At 28.6% G+C, this 18,418-nt stretch overlaps 1 protein-coding gene across 1 annotated transcript in view; it reads left to right on the top strand.

Moving 5' to 3' along the window:
* LOC100207149 (CTP synthase 1) overlaps window positions 1–17,504 on the top strand; it is a 51,931-nt gene extending 34,427 nt beyond the window's left edge. The window contains exons 9-16 of the mRNA XM_065793660.1: window positions 1,299–1,387; window positions 1,630–1,724; window positions 1,813–1,875; window positions 1,954–1,997; window positions 11,879–11,975; window positions 15,675–15,730; window positions 16,544–16,640; window positions 16,810–17,504. Coding sequence (XP_065649732.1) covers window positions 1,299–1,387; window positions 1,630–1,724; window positions 1,813–1,875; window positions 1,954–1,997; window positions 11,879–11,975; window positions 15,675–15,730; window positions 16,544–16,640; window positions 16,810–17,135 — 867 coding nt within the window. The 3' untranslated portion in view covers window positions 17,136–17,504. The remainder of the gene's footprint in view (window positions 1–1,298; window positions 1,388–1,629; window positions 1,725–1,812; window positions 1,876–1,953; window positions 1,998–11,878; window positions 11,976–15,674; window positions 15,731–16,543; window positions 16,641–16,809) is intronic.
* Window positions 17,505–18,418: the final 914 nt, after the last annotated feature.

Raw genomic sequence — 18,418 nt, 5'->3', positions numbered from 1 at the left:
TCCGTAACAGTCGTATTACAGTTAAGAATTTTTTTAATTTTTTTAAAAAATTTTAATTTATCAAGAATAATACTTCAATTTTTAAATGAAAATAATCTCTATAAATAAACTGATTTTTATTTGCAAATTTTACACATGCAGTGTTGATTTAGTATTTATGACAGTATGATAAATAGTCAACAGGTAGCTTGGGTTATTCCCAAGCGACCTGTTGACTATTTATCATACTGTCATAAATACCAAATCATTGGGCTATGTCATTAAGCCCATCATTTATTTTTGAGTCTCATTACTATAATGGTGCTCCAGAGTTGTCTTATTGTTACCTTAAATTCAGTGGTAAATACCCTTACACTTAAGTTATGTAAAATCCTGGAAAAGTTCTGAAATTTTAAAAATATGTTCCCCATAAAATATATTGTCATTTTTATAAATAGTATAGGTTTAATGGTATAAGTTTGTATAAATTTATAGTAATGGTATAAATTTATAAATAATATAGGTATAATGGTATAAGTTAAAAAAAAATTTGAACTTCCTGTAACTCACAAAAAAAATTTTAAGTGAGTAAATGGTTTTAGGTAAGTCAAAAAAAAAATCAGTTCAAATCAAGCTGTTGTTATAAAAAATCAAAAGAAGCTATTGTTATAAAAAACAAAAATTATAAATAGTATCATGCTAATTATAAAGTTAAATTTTAAACATTTTAATTTTTAAATAATTAATAAGTTAACATTTTATCTAATTATAGTTAATAATGTTGTAAATAAGTCTAGGAAATTATTTTTTTTTATTTGTTTTTACAATTACCATTATCTTTTTTAGATGTTTTCCTTAATTTTTCAAAAGAATTGTATGCAACAAATTATTTATTAACACCTATCATGCGTCAAACTTGTCACACTCGTCACATTACCATAGCAATGTGTGATTGGTGTATTTTTAAACACACAAACACACGGCCTTAAAATAACTTAAAAGTTTTATTTACTTAAATCTCAATTTTTTGCTTTTTTATTTACTATTAATTATTTAAATACGATTATTTGTATACCATTAATCATTTACATGCCATCAACTATTAATAATTCATTAACTATTTTAAATTAATTTACTACTATTAATAATACATTAATCTATTTTACATTAATTTATAGTATTATAACATAATATTATAATATTTCCTTAATTAGTTTTATTATTTACATAAAAAAGTAAAAATTACTATTTGTTGAAAAATAAAATAAATTATAGTCTATTAAAGTACATATATTTTATAATAAATATGATTAATTTAGTGGGTTGACTCTGAAAGTATAGAAGATGCAACTAGAGAAAATGATCCTGTGAGATATCATGAAGCTTGGCAATCATTATGCTGTTGCGAGTAATTTTTTTATAGATTTTTTTCTTAAGTAAATTAAAAAAACAAAATTGTTGTTTAAAGTTGCAATTTTCCACAATCATAACATCCAATTAATGGTTGTGGAAGCCTCAAATTCAACCATTACAAACTAGATAAATAAATTGTTGTCTATAGGTTGTTTTTAAATTCAAGCTGACAAAAATTTTGTTTGAAAAATTCTAACATTTTCTGAAGCTTTGAAAAAATTCTATAATTCATTTTAGTGGTGTCCTTGTACCAGGTGGTTTTGGTCAACGAGGATCCGAGGGGAAGATACAAGCTGCTCAATGGGCTAGAACTAGTAAAAGACCATACTTAGGTATCCTCATTTTTATCAACATTTGATTGCAGTTCATTGAATATTTAAAAAAAGTAGAACTTTTTTTTAAAGTTATTTTTTATTTAAGGAATTTGTCTTGGACTGCAAGTTGCTGTAATTGAGTTTGCTAGAAATGTATTATCGTGGAAAGGTAGAACTATTTATATTTTTATTTTTTGTATGTTGTGATCTTTTTTATTATGTTTTTTTAAAACATTGATTATCCTAGATGCCAACTCAACTGAAATCAATGCATGCACCCAACATCCAGTTGTAAGTTTCAATTTTAACTAAATATATAAATATTTTTGTTTTTAAATTTTGAGTTATGTTTAATAATTCTTCAATGAGTTAAAAAAGTTTATCGAAATATAAAAGGTAATAAATATTGAAATATAAAAAGAATGTTTACACCATATTTACATTGTTTACTTATTATATTTAGTTTACTGTTTTATCATATAATTTATATTTAGTTTTGTATAATTTATTATAATGTATTGTATAATTTATTATATCTTGTTTTTCGTTGCCTAACAACAATAGATCTAGAACTGTAGAATAGTAAAGTAAACATTAGATTTTTCATTAAAATGTTTTAGCTTGTTTTTAAAGTTGTTTACTGATCTTACATTTACAATATCTTAATCCACTCAGTTTGTGAAGAAATTAGAAAATGAGTTTCTTACTATTTCTCTAATAGTATTTGTTTTTTCAGGCTCTTTATGCTTTATTGCTTTATTGCTCTTTATGCTTATTTTAATTATATTGTTTTGCAAACCTTAGAATTTGATCACTTCATAATATCCTATAAACTAATTTTGGAAGTTTCCTTTCTAACCAATGTTCATAGTTGATACCTTTTGTGAAACAAATTTTAGTTGCTTTTTGTTGGACTTTTTCCATAAGACTAATATCTTTGTCATATATTTGAAAATATAACAGGGTTCTATATTTGAAATGCATATTTCAAATAGTCAACTAAAATCAAGATGATCCTAGTTTACTATAAGCTTGGTTAACAATGGCCTCAATATGATGTTTCTAAATTAAGTGATATAAAATATATACACCGAAGTCTCTTTCCAACAATGATTCTTTTAGCTCTTTTATGGTGATTTCTAGTTTTCCAGTATTTCATTTAAGTGTGTATTTGTTTTTCAAGTTATCATAGTGTATCATGGTCTGTGTGCATTATCTTGTATTTATCACTGTTAAAGCTTATTAACCATTTGCCATTCAAAGAAGTCATTTTGAAGTGAGTTATTATGCAAATTTTTATTGTTTTTATTTCTGCTTTCACTTTTGTGAATAATAATCACAAATTATTTTAGTTTTGCTTTGTCATTTAAACCCTAAAATCGTTAATGAAAGTTAACTGATTAAATTATAATTAATTAAAAATTAGTTTTATGAAATTATTAACATAAAAGAATTGGGTCATTCCATGCCAAATAGACCAAAATTTTAGGAACCAACATAAACCACCTCAAATTTTGATGAAACTTAGTGTTAATATAAATGAGAAAAGCAATTCTTGAAGCAATTTCAGCATAAAATTTTTTGTGGTTTATAAGGTATGGTCATTTGAAATTTCTGATTTTTCCAAAAATAAAAACTTTGGCAGCAAAAACATGTTTTGTTCATACTTTGAAGCTCTATATTTTAAAAACAAAATTTAAGAAAACCTTCTGGTTTTTTTATTGCATACAACTCTAGGTTTACTTTAATAAAACTTTGACATTGAATTCTGGAATGTCACATTTTTTCCAGAATAGCTACCTAAAAACTGTTTGCAAAAAAAGTTGATTTTTGATGAGTCAGTATAAAAATCTGCAATTTAAGAAGTGAAAAGATTCTTTTCGTTTCTATATATGGTAGGCTTCCAAATTTTTTCGAAATTTACTGATAACATACAATTCATTAAAAGATTATAGACTTCTTAAAATGGCTGCGGCTGAAATTAAAGAAAATGTGCCTCCACTTTGTACTGCCACTGGTAACCAAGGATTGGTAACTGATTTTAATAAGATTTTTTCTTCTAATTTAATAGACTTTATTATAGTGATTTTAGAAAAAACAGTGGGTACTCATGAGGAAGTTACAAAATCAGAACAATGAAAATTACCCAAAATGCATTAAAAACAATAAAAATAAAGTTATTTTTGTACTTTAGTTCATATTATATATTGTAATACACACCACTAAACATACATATATAAAAACTGTGAAATTTAGTTTTTAATGTTAGACAGTAAAAAGACTGCATATAAAACTTATAAGTAGCCAATTAGGTTAAAATGAAGAGAAAGACTTTCTATTCTAATTCACCTAATATTTAATACCATGATTATAAATTTTATAATATTTTTCCAATACATTCACTATTCCACCCCTCCCCATTAATTTGACTTATTTGATTATCATGTTTAAATTAAGATTACAACTTATACCAAGTTATAAGAGTTTTTTGACTTGTCAACACAATGCACAAGTTGGTTATGTAATAAAGAATATTATTATATAATAAACAATCAATATAAATATTGAATCTTTTAAATAAATTATTGCTAGAAAACTATTTAAAACAAATAAATCAAATTTGTAATAATTTTGTTGTTATTTAATTATGTTACAGATGCTATTGTACAAATGTAATAATTCAGTTTTTTCTTGAGCTGATAGTTTATACCATTTACCAGTTGTTGATTGAACTTTTAAGAATGAAATTTTGCATAAAATGTGCATTATTGGAACCCAGCAAATATCTTCTTTATGTGGCCAAGTTAAAGTGTTTAACAAAATAGACTGCTATATTAACTTGATAAGAACATCTTGATTTTCTTCAGATATTTTCACAATATTGTCTAAAAACTATTTTGCATCATAAACACATGCTATATTAATTTCTGGTGAAAAAGAAGCAAGTGGAACCATATACATTTTAATCTCATCTGTAAAGTAGTTAATGATTGTGGTATAAAATAATGGTTTATTTTTCCTGGAATTGTTGAACAAGTAACATAACATTCTTCTAATTTAAACTTTATGCAATGTGAAACAATAGCATCATTTGAAATGTGTTAAAAATGTATTCCTTTAATATTTTGTCTACACCAATCATACATTTTTTCAGATGAATTGATAGGATCTGTTAGTGATTGTAAACTGGTATAGGTTACAAGTCTTTTGACAGAGCCCCCAATGTCATCACAAGCTCTCTTTCCATGTGATGTGGCAAAAAAATGCCATTCTCCAGATACTTTATGATCTAGTTCATAGTGACATAAGTTAGATATGTTTTATAACTTTTATATTGTGAACCTGCAAATAAATGCAGTGATTAAAGTAAGGCATCAACTCTTTTAAATGTTTTATTACTTCATAAATGAAACAATGAACTGAGTTTGTATTGTGTTGCAAATGATCTGAAATAATACTAACACTTTTACATTTTATCATATTTTCTTCCATATAGAAATATGCGGTAGTGGTGTAGTGGTAGAGCACTCACTTCATAAGCGAGAGGTTCCGACTTCAATCCCTACCATGTCCCTGGTAGTACCATGCTCAACTTGTTTCTCCGCGCAGGGGTCTTGTTCGTCAAGTTTCGTGTTTTGGAGTTATAGAGTTGAGAGAGGGTTATAACCACAATTAAGTAGCCTCCTCGTCTGTAGTGGCCTTCTGGGCCTTGGGGAGGTGAGTTAATTAAAAAAAAGGCTGCAATGTTGCTTGACTGTTGTTCCAATGGAAACCTTGAACTGTATATTGAATTAAAAAACTGTATTTTTCAGCAAAGTCTAGTAATACTAAAATATGATTACTTAGAAATGTTATTTTTAGGTGCTGCAAATATGCTGCTTGATTTTTGGCTGTATAATAATGGGCACTGCTTTAAAGAGACTATGCTCTTTAAAGCAGTGCCCATTATAGTATTTGTAGAAAAGTGAAAGAGAAGCAACGTTACAACGATGTGATAACGGTTGGAGGTTGGCTGCAAGAGCAGACCCAACTATGTTTACAATGCATTTTTGCACCTTGTCTAAAAGAGCAAGGGCATCGTTAGAAGATCCGCCCCAGATATGGCAGCAGTATTCCATACAAGGCCGGATTTGAGATTTATAGAGATAAAGAATAGAATCCGAAGTAAGAAAGTGTCTAGCTCGATAAAGAGATGCAACCTTAGCAGATACTAATTTTGCAACTAATTTAATATATGGTTTCCAGGAAAGATTAGAAGTAAGAGTTAATCCTAGAACATGAAGGATAAATGACTAATCGAGTACACTACTGTTTGTAAATATTGGAAGATCTAGGTTATTGCAATAACGATTGGCTGAAAAAAATTGAGTTTTATCTTGATTAAAGTTCACCAGCCACTGTGAGCCCCATGCTGTAGCAGAAATGAGATCCTTTTCAAGCTTAAATGCCCACTCTAAGCAATCAGAGAGTGTTGGCTTTTTAGAGAGTGTTGGCGAACTACGAAACTTTGTGACAAATCTTGAAGATGAGGAGAAAACTGTTTCTGCTTCCGAGGAAGTTGCTTGATTTCTGTGGATGACTTGTTCAAATTTCAAAACTGCTTCTGATTTCACACCAGTTACTTCATATTCTTTTAACCGATCAGTGAAGGTCTTGACTTTTTTTGGCTTTTTAGTTGTTGATTGATTTTGATATAAAACTTCTTGAATTTCGACAAATAAAGATGTCGATTGTGATGGTTCTTCTTGATTGCTTTTAGCGCAATCATCTGATTTTATTTGGAGACTATTTTCTTTTGCTGCAAATAGATGATCAAATAATTTTGCAGCATAAACTTAAATATCTTTTTTAGAAGCGTAAAAAAATGTGTGGTTTTTATTTTTAAAAAATCGGGATTGTGCAAATAACGACTCAATGATACCAATGTAATGTTTTTACAATTTTCGTATCTGGAGATTAATGCCTCTGCAAAATTAAAACTGATGTTAGTTTCTACAACCTTTCAGTTTCCTTACTAACGTTTCCATAACGATGTCACACTCCAAAATTGTTGTATTTGGTTTTTCCAAGCGAACTGCAGCATCAGCAATGACTTCCAATAAGTCAGAGAGCGATTTTAAGAAATCCAAGTCAATTTCATCTAACATGTATAAGCAGTTTAGTTCTTCAAGTGTTTTTTTTACAGCTTCTAAGCAATCCAAAAATCTTTTGATCATCTGAAAAACACTGTTCCATCTAGTGCGGTTGTCGAGCAACAGTCCTTTGTCATGTGAATATCCGTAAATTTGTGTATTATTCTTTTAAGAACTTCATATCGAAAGATGAATGTTTTAAAAACTTAATTAGTATTCAAAGTTTCTGTAGATTTTTTTCGATGTTTTCTTCATATTCAATCTCATTCTCCAAATATTCAATAAAAAACTCTCCTTCAGTCTCTCCATCAATTTCTGTTTCTGTTTCAATATCCGATTCAGTTTCTTTATTCACGATTTCGCGACAATCCTTTTTAGCGTATATCAAATCACAAACACTCAAATGAATTGAATGATTCTGGCAGATTTGATGTGGAAACTTAAATATGGTACATAATTTCACCATCCATCTACAGCCATCCGCAGTTTTACCTGCAACATCTTCATCATCTATACTGAATTCTTTTAATTTTTGCATTATCAAAATGTTCAATGTTTCAGCAGAACAAGGAGTTGGCAATCTTACCATTCCTAAACAATATGTTCGCTCATGATGAATATTTAAATTGTAGTATCTTCTACCTCTATTGCTACACCATTCGTCACCTGTTAGTCCAAATTTTTCTCCTTTTGCTTTCAATGTAGCCAATTCAGCGATCATTAAACATTTGGCTTCAGCATGAAACATCTTAATTTTTTCTGAAATTGTGAACGCTGACTTGGGCAAACTATGCCCATAATTTTCAAAAAGCATTCTAAGTGTTTCAGATTGAGTTATGGACCTAATCGAATATCCATCAAGAGCTGTCAACTTGGCAAGAAGATAGTTTAACGACATCTTAGTCAAAACTGGTCTGGAACTGGATGATTTTAAATCTATTTTCTCGCAAGTTTTGACGTGACCGATTAGGCCGTTTGTGGTGCTTCCTGGACAAGCGATTCTTTTATGGCATTTTTTGCAATCTCCGTGTTTCTTATCATTTACCACTACTTTATCAAAGTATTTCCACGCTTCCGAAACAATTTGCTCTATAAAAGAAAAATTATCAATTTGACTTTGATAGATATTTGTTTTTAATTTTATTTTAATTGTGATAAGCTATCTCATTTTAAGTTATTAATTAAGTTATTTATTCTAATAGGTAAGTATAATGAAACATTATTATTATTTGTTATCAGTGATAACATTTTATTACATAATTTTGCCACAATGCACAGTGGGACGAATATTAGACTTATGGTGGACAAAGTTATTTTGATCATACGATATACGACATTATTGTAAAAAAAAATGTATTATATGTTTAAAACTTACCTTGTTATTTTAAGACCAGTTTTTGTATATATTATAAATAATGATCTTGACTTAAAATTTTTTTTTGTTAAGGTAAACTATTAAATAGTTAAAATACATTAACTAATATAATAACTATGCATTACATTTATTATACCACAACTGATTTTTGTGGATTTAAAAACTTCTATTATTAAAAAGATACTATTATACTCAAAAAAGCTTTGGAAATAGTGCAATGGAAAAGTACAAGAATGTTTTATTATATGGTTTTGAATAGAATAAGCTTTTTTTTTGAGGTTTTTTCCACCACCACCACCACAAGGCCCATTGTGCATTACTAATTGCTTTGTGGTGTAAATTAGTGTTGATATTGAACAAAGAGAACACTTATATTTTGAAAACAACATGAACCATTATAAAAGCAGTGTAGAAATAAAATAAGAATTTAATTATTTTACAAGTAAAAATTGATATTTTCTAAAAACCTCGTCGAAGTTCCGTTGAGGTTTCTCGATTTCTCTCGAACTCCGAAAAACCAAGAAAAATCCGACGAGACGGAGTTCCGAATGGATCCTTTGATTGAACCTTGAGGAATCCCTGAAGTTACAGAATAAAAAGAGTGTTGTCCATCGAGGACAACTTTTATACTATTTTGAAAGAAAGGATTCGATAATCTTCAAGATGTTACTAGATACACCGTAAGAAGAATGCTTACGGAGAAGACCAGCATGCCAAACTTTATCAAAAGCTTTAGAAATGTCAAGAGCAATAGCCTTAACCTTTTCACCTCTAGCTAATACACGATAAACCTATTGGTTATTACTGTTAGCAAATCAACTGTAGAACAAGAAGATCAAAATCCATATTGATGATCAGAAAGTATGTTATTAGATTCAAGATGAGAGATTAAGAGTTTGTTAATTAAAGATTCAAAAACTTTGCTTATGATAAGAAAAAGACTAATAGGACGGTAGTTAGACAAGTCAGATCGCTCTCCAGAATTTTTGAAAATAGGGATACCAGATACCGCTTTCCAGCATGCTGAAAAACAAGACTCTGATAAGCACTTGTTAAATAGTTTTGAAAGTATGGATGACAGCTCCGGAGAACACTTCTGCAAAACTACAACAGGTATGTTGTCTGGACCACAAGCTGTAGAAGAGGCTAAGCAGGAAATCGCTTTAGATGCAGAAGCTGGAGTGATGCGAATGTCAAGCAATGGATCAACCTGTTTGATGGCAATATCAGGTAGAACCCAACTAGTGGAATCAAGAGATGATATTGATGAAAAGTTCTTAGCAAACAATTCAGCTTTGTCTTTAGGTGAGGTGACAAAGTCTGAATCATACAAGAGAGGTGGAATAACAGATTTTATTATTGATACTGTTAAAGATTCTCCAGAAGTCATGAGAGCCTAATTTTTGTGGTGAAATATGAGATTTTATAACCTGAGAATAGCAAGCTTTAGCATTAGACAAAACCTTTTTACAATGGTTTCTAGCAATAGTAAACAGACGTCTGTTTTCTGGAGAATTTGTTTTGCAGATAGATATGGAAGTAACGGTTTTGATTGGAAATTGCAGCAGCACAATGTAAGGAAAACCATGGAAAAGAGTGAGGGTTGACCTGGAATTGTTGAGAGGGAATAAAAGATTCCATGCTAGCCTGAATCCACAAAGTTATGTTAGAAGCACATTTGTCAGCATGAAGATAAAAGATTTCTATCCAAGGACCATCATGAAGAAAATCACGGAACGAGTCCCATACAGCTTTAAGGTAGTTGTAAGAAATAGGATGATAGGGGATTCTGATGATGAAGAAGAATTAGATAATAGTTTCAGAGAGATCAAACTGTGATCAGAAGCACCTAAGAGTGAATGTGGAGAAACTGAGCACTGACTAGGATCAGAAACGAGACATAAGTCAAGTAGAGAAGGTAAATGATTGGGGTTGGCTGGAAAGTGAGTTGGAAAGTTGACTATATGAGTTAGGGATTGAGCAAGGCAAAAGTTGTGAGCTTTAATGTCTGCAGAGTCACTGACACTAGAGCCAAGCCATTCAGTGTGATGAGCATTAAAGTCACCAACAACAACGATATTGGCTGATGGATAAAGAGAGAGGGCTTGGTCAATTTGATAAGAAATAAAATTGAAAAGAGTGCAGTCTTGAGATGAAAGAGAGCGATATAGAACAAAGAGAAAGGGGATAGAGTAAAGTGGGGCTAAACAAAAGTACATAAAAGGATAGTCTGTGGATTCAAAACTAGTTTCCCAACAAATTGGTGAATTCTTGCAAATGTAAATGCCCAGGCCAAGCATGTGACTATTGGAGTCTTTACGAATTAAAGGAAGATAATCATCAACACTAAGATCACAAGATGAGACAGCTGAACTCAAATTACACAAGTCTCACAAGAGCAGTTTGTATTCTGATATTTTTCACCTGTTGATGGAATCAGCCTCTCTGAGAGCTACCACAGAGTTCAGGAAACCTGACCACTAGCTGGCCTCAGAAGCATAAAACTGAGTTTTAGAGCTGTACCCTTATTAAGAGATAATAGAATGAGTTGCCCAGTCATAAAAACAGAGACATAAGCAAAACCTATGCATTGAGTCAAGAAGATTCAACATTCAACATCTTAAACTAGAAACGATATTCAAAATAAATCTGCATTAGCCTAATAGATGAAGAAGGGGTGCGAGGCTGGTCAACAGATAGAATCTGTTTACCCCTTAAGTCTTTGCCTAGGAGGCCTTCTACAAGACAGTAGCGGGATGCATTTAACATATGCCCAAGATGAGCATTTTTATTGAGACACCATCTCTAGCCTTTACTCAACCAAGAGCCCCAAGGTAGGAGGTGTTTTTAAGTCAGAATTGGTTTCTTCTAGCATTTGCCTAAAAAAGCATATCCTCCAAGATAGCAAGATATGAAACAGGTTGTACTGGGTTACATGTTACCAGTAGTAGGATAACCTGATCTGACTTTAAAAGTATTAACATTAAAATTGTTTAGTTTGTATTAACATTAAAATTATTAACATAAAAGAATTAGTATTAGGAGTATTTGTTGACAATATGCAAATTTTCTTTTCTTTAATATACGATTTTATTTTTTTTATTTTATTATATACAAAAATTTTGAAATATACGTAGAGATATTTTTTTAAATGTGAAATAACACATAAATCTTATGTTGGAAAATTTATGCACCTAAAGCCTTCTTGTACCAGGGTCATCCTACAAATTTCTATTTTTTTTAATTCTATTTTGAGTCTCAGAGATCATGGCAAGTTTTATTCAGAAAATGTTTTTTGGTGGCCTAATGTAAATTTTTTCTGTTGGTTCTTATATTGTTTTACAATTCTAGTAGAAATATTTTTCTATTGATATATTGGTATGTACTATTGTTTGTTACTTAATTAATTAAGCTTGTAACTACTCTTTTACATACCTACTCTTTCTTTAAGATCAGTAAACATACCATAACGCATGGTTTCTATAAAATTTGTAACACAATTTTTTCAAGTAATTTTTTTTTAAGTTATAATGCAACTGTTTATTGTTTTTTAATTGCTAGATAACAGAAATTTTAATTTTTTTAATTGGTAAAAAAAAAATAATATAAATGTATACTTTTTTAGTTACTAGGCAACAGAATTTTTTTATATTTTTAATTGTTAGGTAATAGAAATGCCTGAACACAATCAAGGTCAACTTGGTGGAACAATGCGTCTTGGAAAAAGAAAAACTATTTTTAAAAAACAAAATTCAATTATAAGTATGCTTTTATGAATAGTATTGAATATTTGTATTATCATACTGTTTCAAATCTACTAGATGTGATAGAAATCTAATCTACTAGATGTGATAGAAATCTAATCTACTAGATGTGATAGAAATCTAATCACTAGATGTGATAGAAATCTAATCTACTAGATGTGATAGAAATCTAATCTACTAGATGTAATAGAAATCTAATCTACTAGATGTGATAGAAATCTAATCTACTAGATGTGATAGAAATCTAATCTACTAGATGTGATAGAAATCTAATCTACTAGATGTGATAGAAAGTAAAATTTTTTGTTGTGTTTATTAATAAGATATTTTTTGTTTGTTTTAACTCATTGAATAAAATAACAAAATCTTTTGACAAATTATATATATATATATATATATATATATATATATATATATATATATATATATATATATATATATACAGTGGTGGCTTAAAAAATTAGAGCCACCCAACATTTTTACAAATTTTCATATTCTGAAGCTGATTTTCCTTATATTTTGTAATGAGTTAAATTTACAACTATTTATTTTGGGAATATAGGATATAAATAATAGTAAATGACAAAAATATAGAAGTGTAACGTATATTTAGGAAAAATAAATAAGATAGACAAAATATTGTACACAAAATCACTAATACTTAGTGTGGCCACCTTTTGCAGCAATTACGGCTTCAACTCTTCTGGTCATACTTTTGATGAGGTTTTGACAAATTTTTTTTATTTTCTCGCTATGGTGCCAAACATTTATTAATTTTTCAATCAAATCTCTTTTATTTGTTATAAGATTTTTACTTATATCCCTCTTTAACAATTCCCATAAATTTTCTATGGGATTTAGGTCGGGCGAGTTTCCTGGCCAGGGTAATACATGGATTTTTTCAGCCTCTAAAAACTTTGTTATAGTTTTTGCCTTATGACATGGAGCAGAGTCGTGCTGGAAGGTAAAGTTCCCATTCGGATACCACTCCATCGCTTGAGGAATCATTCTTTCCTTCAAGACTAAGATGTACTGGTCCTGCCGCATTGTATTTTTTACAATGTATAACCTTCCAGTACCCTGGCTACTAATGACTGACCAGACCATAATTTTTAGCGGGTGCTTCACCCTCTCCACAAGGCAATCTTCATTGAACATTTCACCTGTCCTTCTTTGGACATATGGTATTCGTTTAAATTTTAATGTGTTTATGAAGAGAAACTGAGTACTTACTCTTTCCCAATCATCAGTGGTAAAATGGCGATGATTTTTAGCCCATTTGAGACGTTTATCCTTCATTGCCTGGGTGAGCCTTGGTTTTTTGGCTGGTCTACAGGCCTTAAACCCCTGCTCCGCCATTCTTCTCCGAAGTGTTGCAAGGGATATTGTTATACCTTCATTGTTTATGATTTCCTTAAGCACTTTTTTCGATTTTCTCCTATTTTCTATCACAATATCCCTTATTTTTCTTTCGGTGCGAGGCGTTGTAATTCGATTTCGTCCACAATTTTTTCTTTTATTCAATTTTAGTGATTGATTATTGTCCAGTTTTCTTTTAATCCTATCGACTGTTGCTCTGGAAACATTCACACACTTGGCAATTTGCCTGTTGGAATGATTTCCACTCGACAAATATCCTTGAATAAGCCCTAGTTTTGTGGGAGAAATATCTTTCTCTTTGCCCATACCTTAAAAACACCAATTATTTTAAAAAATAGCAAAATTTACCTAAATATGATTAAAAAGTTGTAAAATAATGATAACTTACTTGTAAATAGAATATATAATAAGTGTTGAATAGTAAAATAAACAAATTTTGGTGTAAAAATATAAAATCAACAAATAAAAACCGCCAGAAACACAACTATCGCCCAGTACAACACGTGCTAAAATGTGACATCTTCTGCAATAATGCAACTAACTTCACTCTAAACCGCTCAATAGTGTTGTCATTGTAAAAATATGTTCAAAACAAAGTAATTAACAATGCGAAATGACAAAAACTGGACATCCGTATGTATTTTAATTAATTTCACAGTCGAAACTCAAATATTGTCTAAATTTCGAGGTGGCTCTAATTTTTTGAGCCACCACTGTTTATATAAACATATATATATATATATATATTTTTAATATATATATATGTATATATATATATATATATATATATATATATATATATATATATATATATATATATATATATATATATGTATATATATATATATATATATATATATATGTATATATATATATATATATATACGCACACATCTATAAATGCGTGTTTAGATAAGCAATGTGACGTCACACCGAAATAGCCTGCTGCCAGGGACTTCATTGAGGGAGAGTGGAACACCATAATACACTTTTTGTTTTTGCTTCGTAACAATTTTTTTAATGCGCATTTTTAAGATGGTTTAATTTGTAGAATAAATTTATTAATTACCAAAATATAACAGATTAAACTTGTGAGACTATTTAAAGCAAAATTAAAAATTTGTATCAAGGTACCACACCTATAGGATATCTTCATACAAACTATGAGTATCATTAAAAAATTAAATAAAAATGTGTCAAACATTTCTTATTTAAAAAATTAAATAAGAATGGTTTATGAGACAATGGAGTACTATTTATATACTTGCTAATAGAAAACAATTGGTTAATTTTTAGTATCAATTTGGTTTTTATTAATGGAGTATAGAGCCTATGGATTGCAGATTACAAAATAATGTTACTGATAAACACATTAAATAACATACCTTAAAACCTGGCAACTTTAAAATCTAATAAATTACTTTAAAATCTAATAAATTACAAAAAAACACAAAATTCAACCCCTTGAAGGCCTAATGATATCAAATGATATAATTTTTTTGTCAAAACATAGCTTTAGTAGTAATTGTTTCACCATATGAAAGTGGTTGTCACAACTCTTAAGATGCCTCTACAATTACCATGTTTCATGGTGCCCCAATCTCGTCTACATACATAGACTATCTAATAGCCTACTGCCCTAAAAGAGTGCTGCTATGAAAGAGAGATTAGGATATTTGTATGTATAAATGGGTGTTTAAATAGTATGTATGACATCACACTGAAATAGCCTGCTGCTTATTATATCATTTTATTACTTATATCTATTATATATATATATTATATATATCTATTATATCTATTATATATATCTATTATATATATCTATTATATATATTACATTTATACATACATGATTTTTAAAACTATTAATTTTGCGCTATATGCAATCGTCAGGTAAAATATAAGGTTTTATTCTTTCATTAAGAATATTTATATACTATAGAAACAGTTTTTTTTTTTTTTTATTAAGAATATTTGTATACAAAAATGTTACATAACAATTTTGTTATGTATGGATTGCTCTGCTTAATTATTTTATTATTTTATTTTCAATGCATAAATATTATAGTTTTGATTTAATTCATCAAGCACATTCCTGAAGCAGCATCAACACGCACATATTTGTATATATAGTTACCAATTTAGTTGCACATTAAAATTTCACTGATGACATATTGCTATAATAGTTACTGTGTGAGCTTCAGATCATATACAGCATCTACATACGAAGATTCCTGATAATTCTACAAAAAGAGAAACAGACAGTAGAAGATATAAAATATATATGCACATTTAATTTATTTTTTTTCTTAAGGAAAATTGTATGGTGATGTGGACTTTATTGAAGAAAGACATCGACATCGATATGAGGTTTAATTATTTTATAATTAATATTATTTTAGGTAATAATATTAGTAAAATATAATTTAGTATCTACTATAAATATTATATCTATAAATAAATAATTAAAATTGTTTTTAAAAACTATAAAATAAAATTTTAGCAAAGTTTATCAATTTATTTATTACTTAAATATGATTTCTTTATCTTTGATGTTTGGGTCATTGTAGATAGTGCAGTTATATAATGACCTACTTTACTGGAATAAAAACCACGACTTTAAAAAATAAGAAATTTTTTAATAAAAGTTACATTTATTACATTTAGAATGTTTAAAAATATTTAACATTAATATATAATTATAGTTTTTATAATTACAATATTATATGAAATATAATATAAAAGTATAACAATTAATTCAAGTTTTTAAAGTTTTTCATTATGTTCAAGCTTAAAGATTTTAAATAAAAAGTTATTAACTTTGTTATTTATTTTTTTAGTTATAAGTAATATATATAAATGTTAGGTTATAGTTACAAGACTAAGTTTTTAATATCCATTGCCTGTTATTTACCTGCTATTTATTAAATGACAACGAGAAGTTGTTTAGCTACAATTTAAAATTTTAATTTTATAAATAATTAACCATGTTAATAATGGAAGTTTTACCAGAAATGTTCAGATATAATGTATAATGTATGGTGGTTTCACCAATTTAACTAGCATTACAGCTAGGGCATATAAGTTTTTATGCAACATAAGATTTTAAGATGCAATATTTTTTCTAAATATATATGTATGTATTGAAAATTTAACTCAAATGGCAGGCTATTTTTTTGTTAGGTTAATCCTTCATTAGCTCATTATTTCGAGGAAAGAGGTTTCATGTTTGTGGGAACTGATATTGACGGCGAAAGAATGGAGATAGCTGAACTAAAAGGTAGGTATTTATTTTTATTTTTTTAAAGAGTTGTCTTTTTTTTTGATAGTTTTTAATAAAAATTTAAATGTTTTAACAGTTGTTTAGATATTTAAAGTATAAAGTTCCAAAATTCACTGATGTGAGGTTTAAATTTTCAAATTTTTTCAAACTTCAATTTTTATTTCAGATCACCCATTTTATGTGGCCGTTCAGTATCACCCTGAGTTTTTATCTCGCCCTATTCATCCGTCACCGCCTTACCTCGGTTTCATACTAGCTGCTTCCGGTAAATTAAACAGCTTCCTCACTCGTGGTGGTCGCTTATCTGCTCGCTCAAGTTTTTTGGAATATGATGCTCTTTTGGATTGTGAAAATTCGCCAAAAGATGATTCTATACTCAAATCAATAAAAACAGATTCTGTAGCTGGTTCATTTTGTGACAATGATCGTATAAAAAAGATTGAACTCACAAATTCAACTTTAATAATTAAAGAAAGCGAAATAATTTATTAAAATTTGGTTTTTAAAATCATTCTAATTAATAAAACTTTTTTTTTTGAAGCTTTAATTAGTAATATCAAAAGTTACATTAAGACTGATCTTTACTTGAAGAGTTCTATTCATAAAATTACATGTGGACCGTTACTGCTAAAGAGCTGTAAATAGCTAGTCAAGGTATATAAAATGAGTTTTTATTATAGTTTATTTTCAGAAATATTCTAGATGTTAAAGTTTTGATTTGAATATTTTAATTTTATCTGGATAAAGGCAATATAAAATGGTGTAAAGATTTTTTTTATCCTTTTTTTTTGTAAAGTCATTTCTATTAAACGATACTTTTGCAATCAGAGATAAAAGTAAAATTGATACTAATGTTGCAAATCAGAAGTTCTTGATAGATGGTCATAAAGATGATATATAATAACAAGACTTGCTGTCCGGCCTTATAAAATATTAGTTTTAGCCTTATAAAATATTAGTTTTAGAAGATAACATTACTGAGTTAAAAAATTAATTAACTTAGTTAAAGAGAAATTCGATCATATAAATGATTTAGAGGTACAGAATAAGGCGTCAATTTAAATAGCACACTCTGTTAAAGAATTATTATTTTGTTCCTTTGCTACAAAAATCATAGAAGTTTTTTGTATAAATTGTTAAAAAAACTTTCTTTGAGGTAATCCTTTTGAGTCAATAACTGCTTGACAACGACGGCCCAGTGACGAGATCAATTTTTGGCATTGTTCAGGCGTAACGGTGTTCCAAGCAACCTTTATTTCAATCCAAAATTGGTCTAAATTTTTTGCAGTTGATCGATTTATGTTTCTGTCAACTTTTTTCCACAAATTTTCTGTCGGATTTAAGTAAGGTGACTGTGCGGGAAAAAAAAGAAGCAAAAGTAAAAGTGTGCTATTTAAAATGACCTCAAAGCGCGCCGCTAAAATGCTCAAAACAAGTAATTTTGATCGTTATAAATGTTTAATGAGCAGTTCCGTTCAAAAAAGTAAACATTGTTGATGCTATAAAAATAACAATATATATATTATATTAATTAAACTTTTTAAAAGTTAAAATTAGGAAAAAATTTTAACTGTTTCATAATAGAGCCTTGCGAGCCTTCCAATTTGCAAAAAAAGTTGATAACTTCTTCAAAATTAATATCCATAGCCATTTTGGTTTTAACACTTATGTAATTTTAAAATATAAAAACATTAAATAATCATTTTTAATAAAAAACAATTATATGAAATTGTAAAGCTACCTTAAAAGGTAGGCTTTTTTACATCCGAGGAGCT

Source organism: Hydra vulgaris, chromosome 03 (assembly GCF_038396675.1).
Source record: "Hydra vulgaris chromosome 03, alternate assembly HydraT2T_AEP".
NCBI classification, from domain to species: domain Eukaryota; kingdom Metazoa; phylum Cnidaria; class Hydrozoa; order Anthoathecata; family Hydridae; genus Hydra; species Hydra vulgaris.
This window is presented reverse-complemented; position numbering and strand designations above follow the sequence as displayed.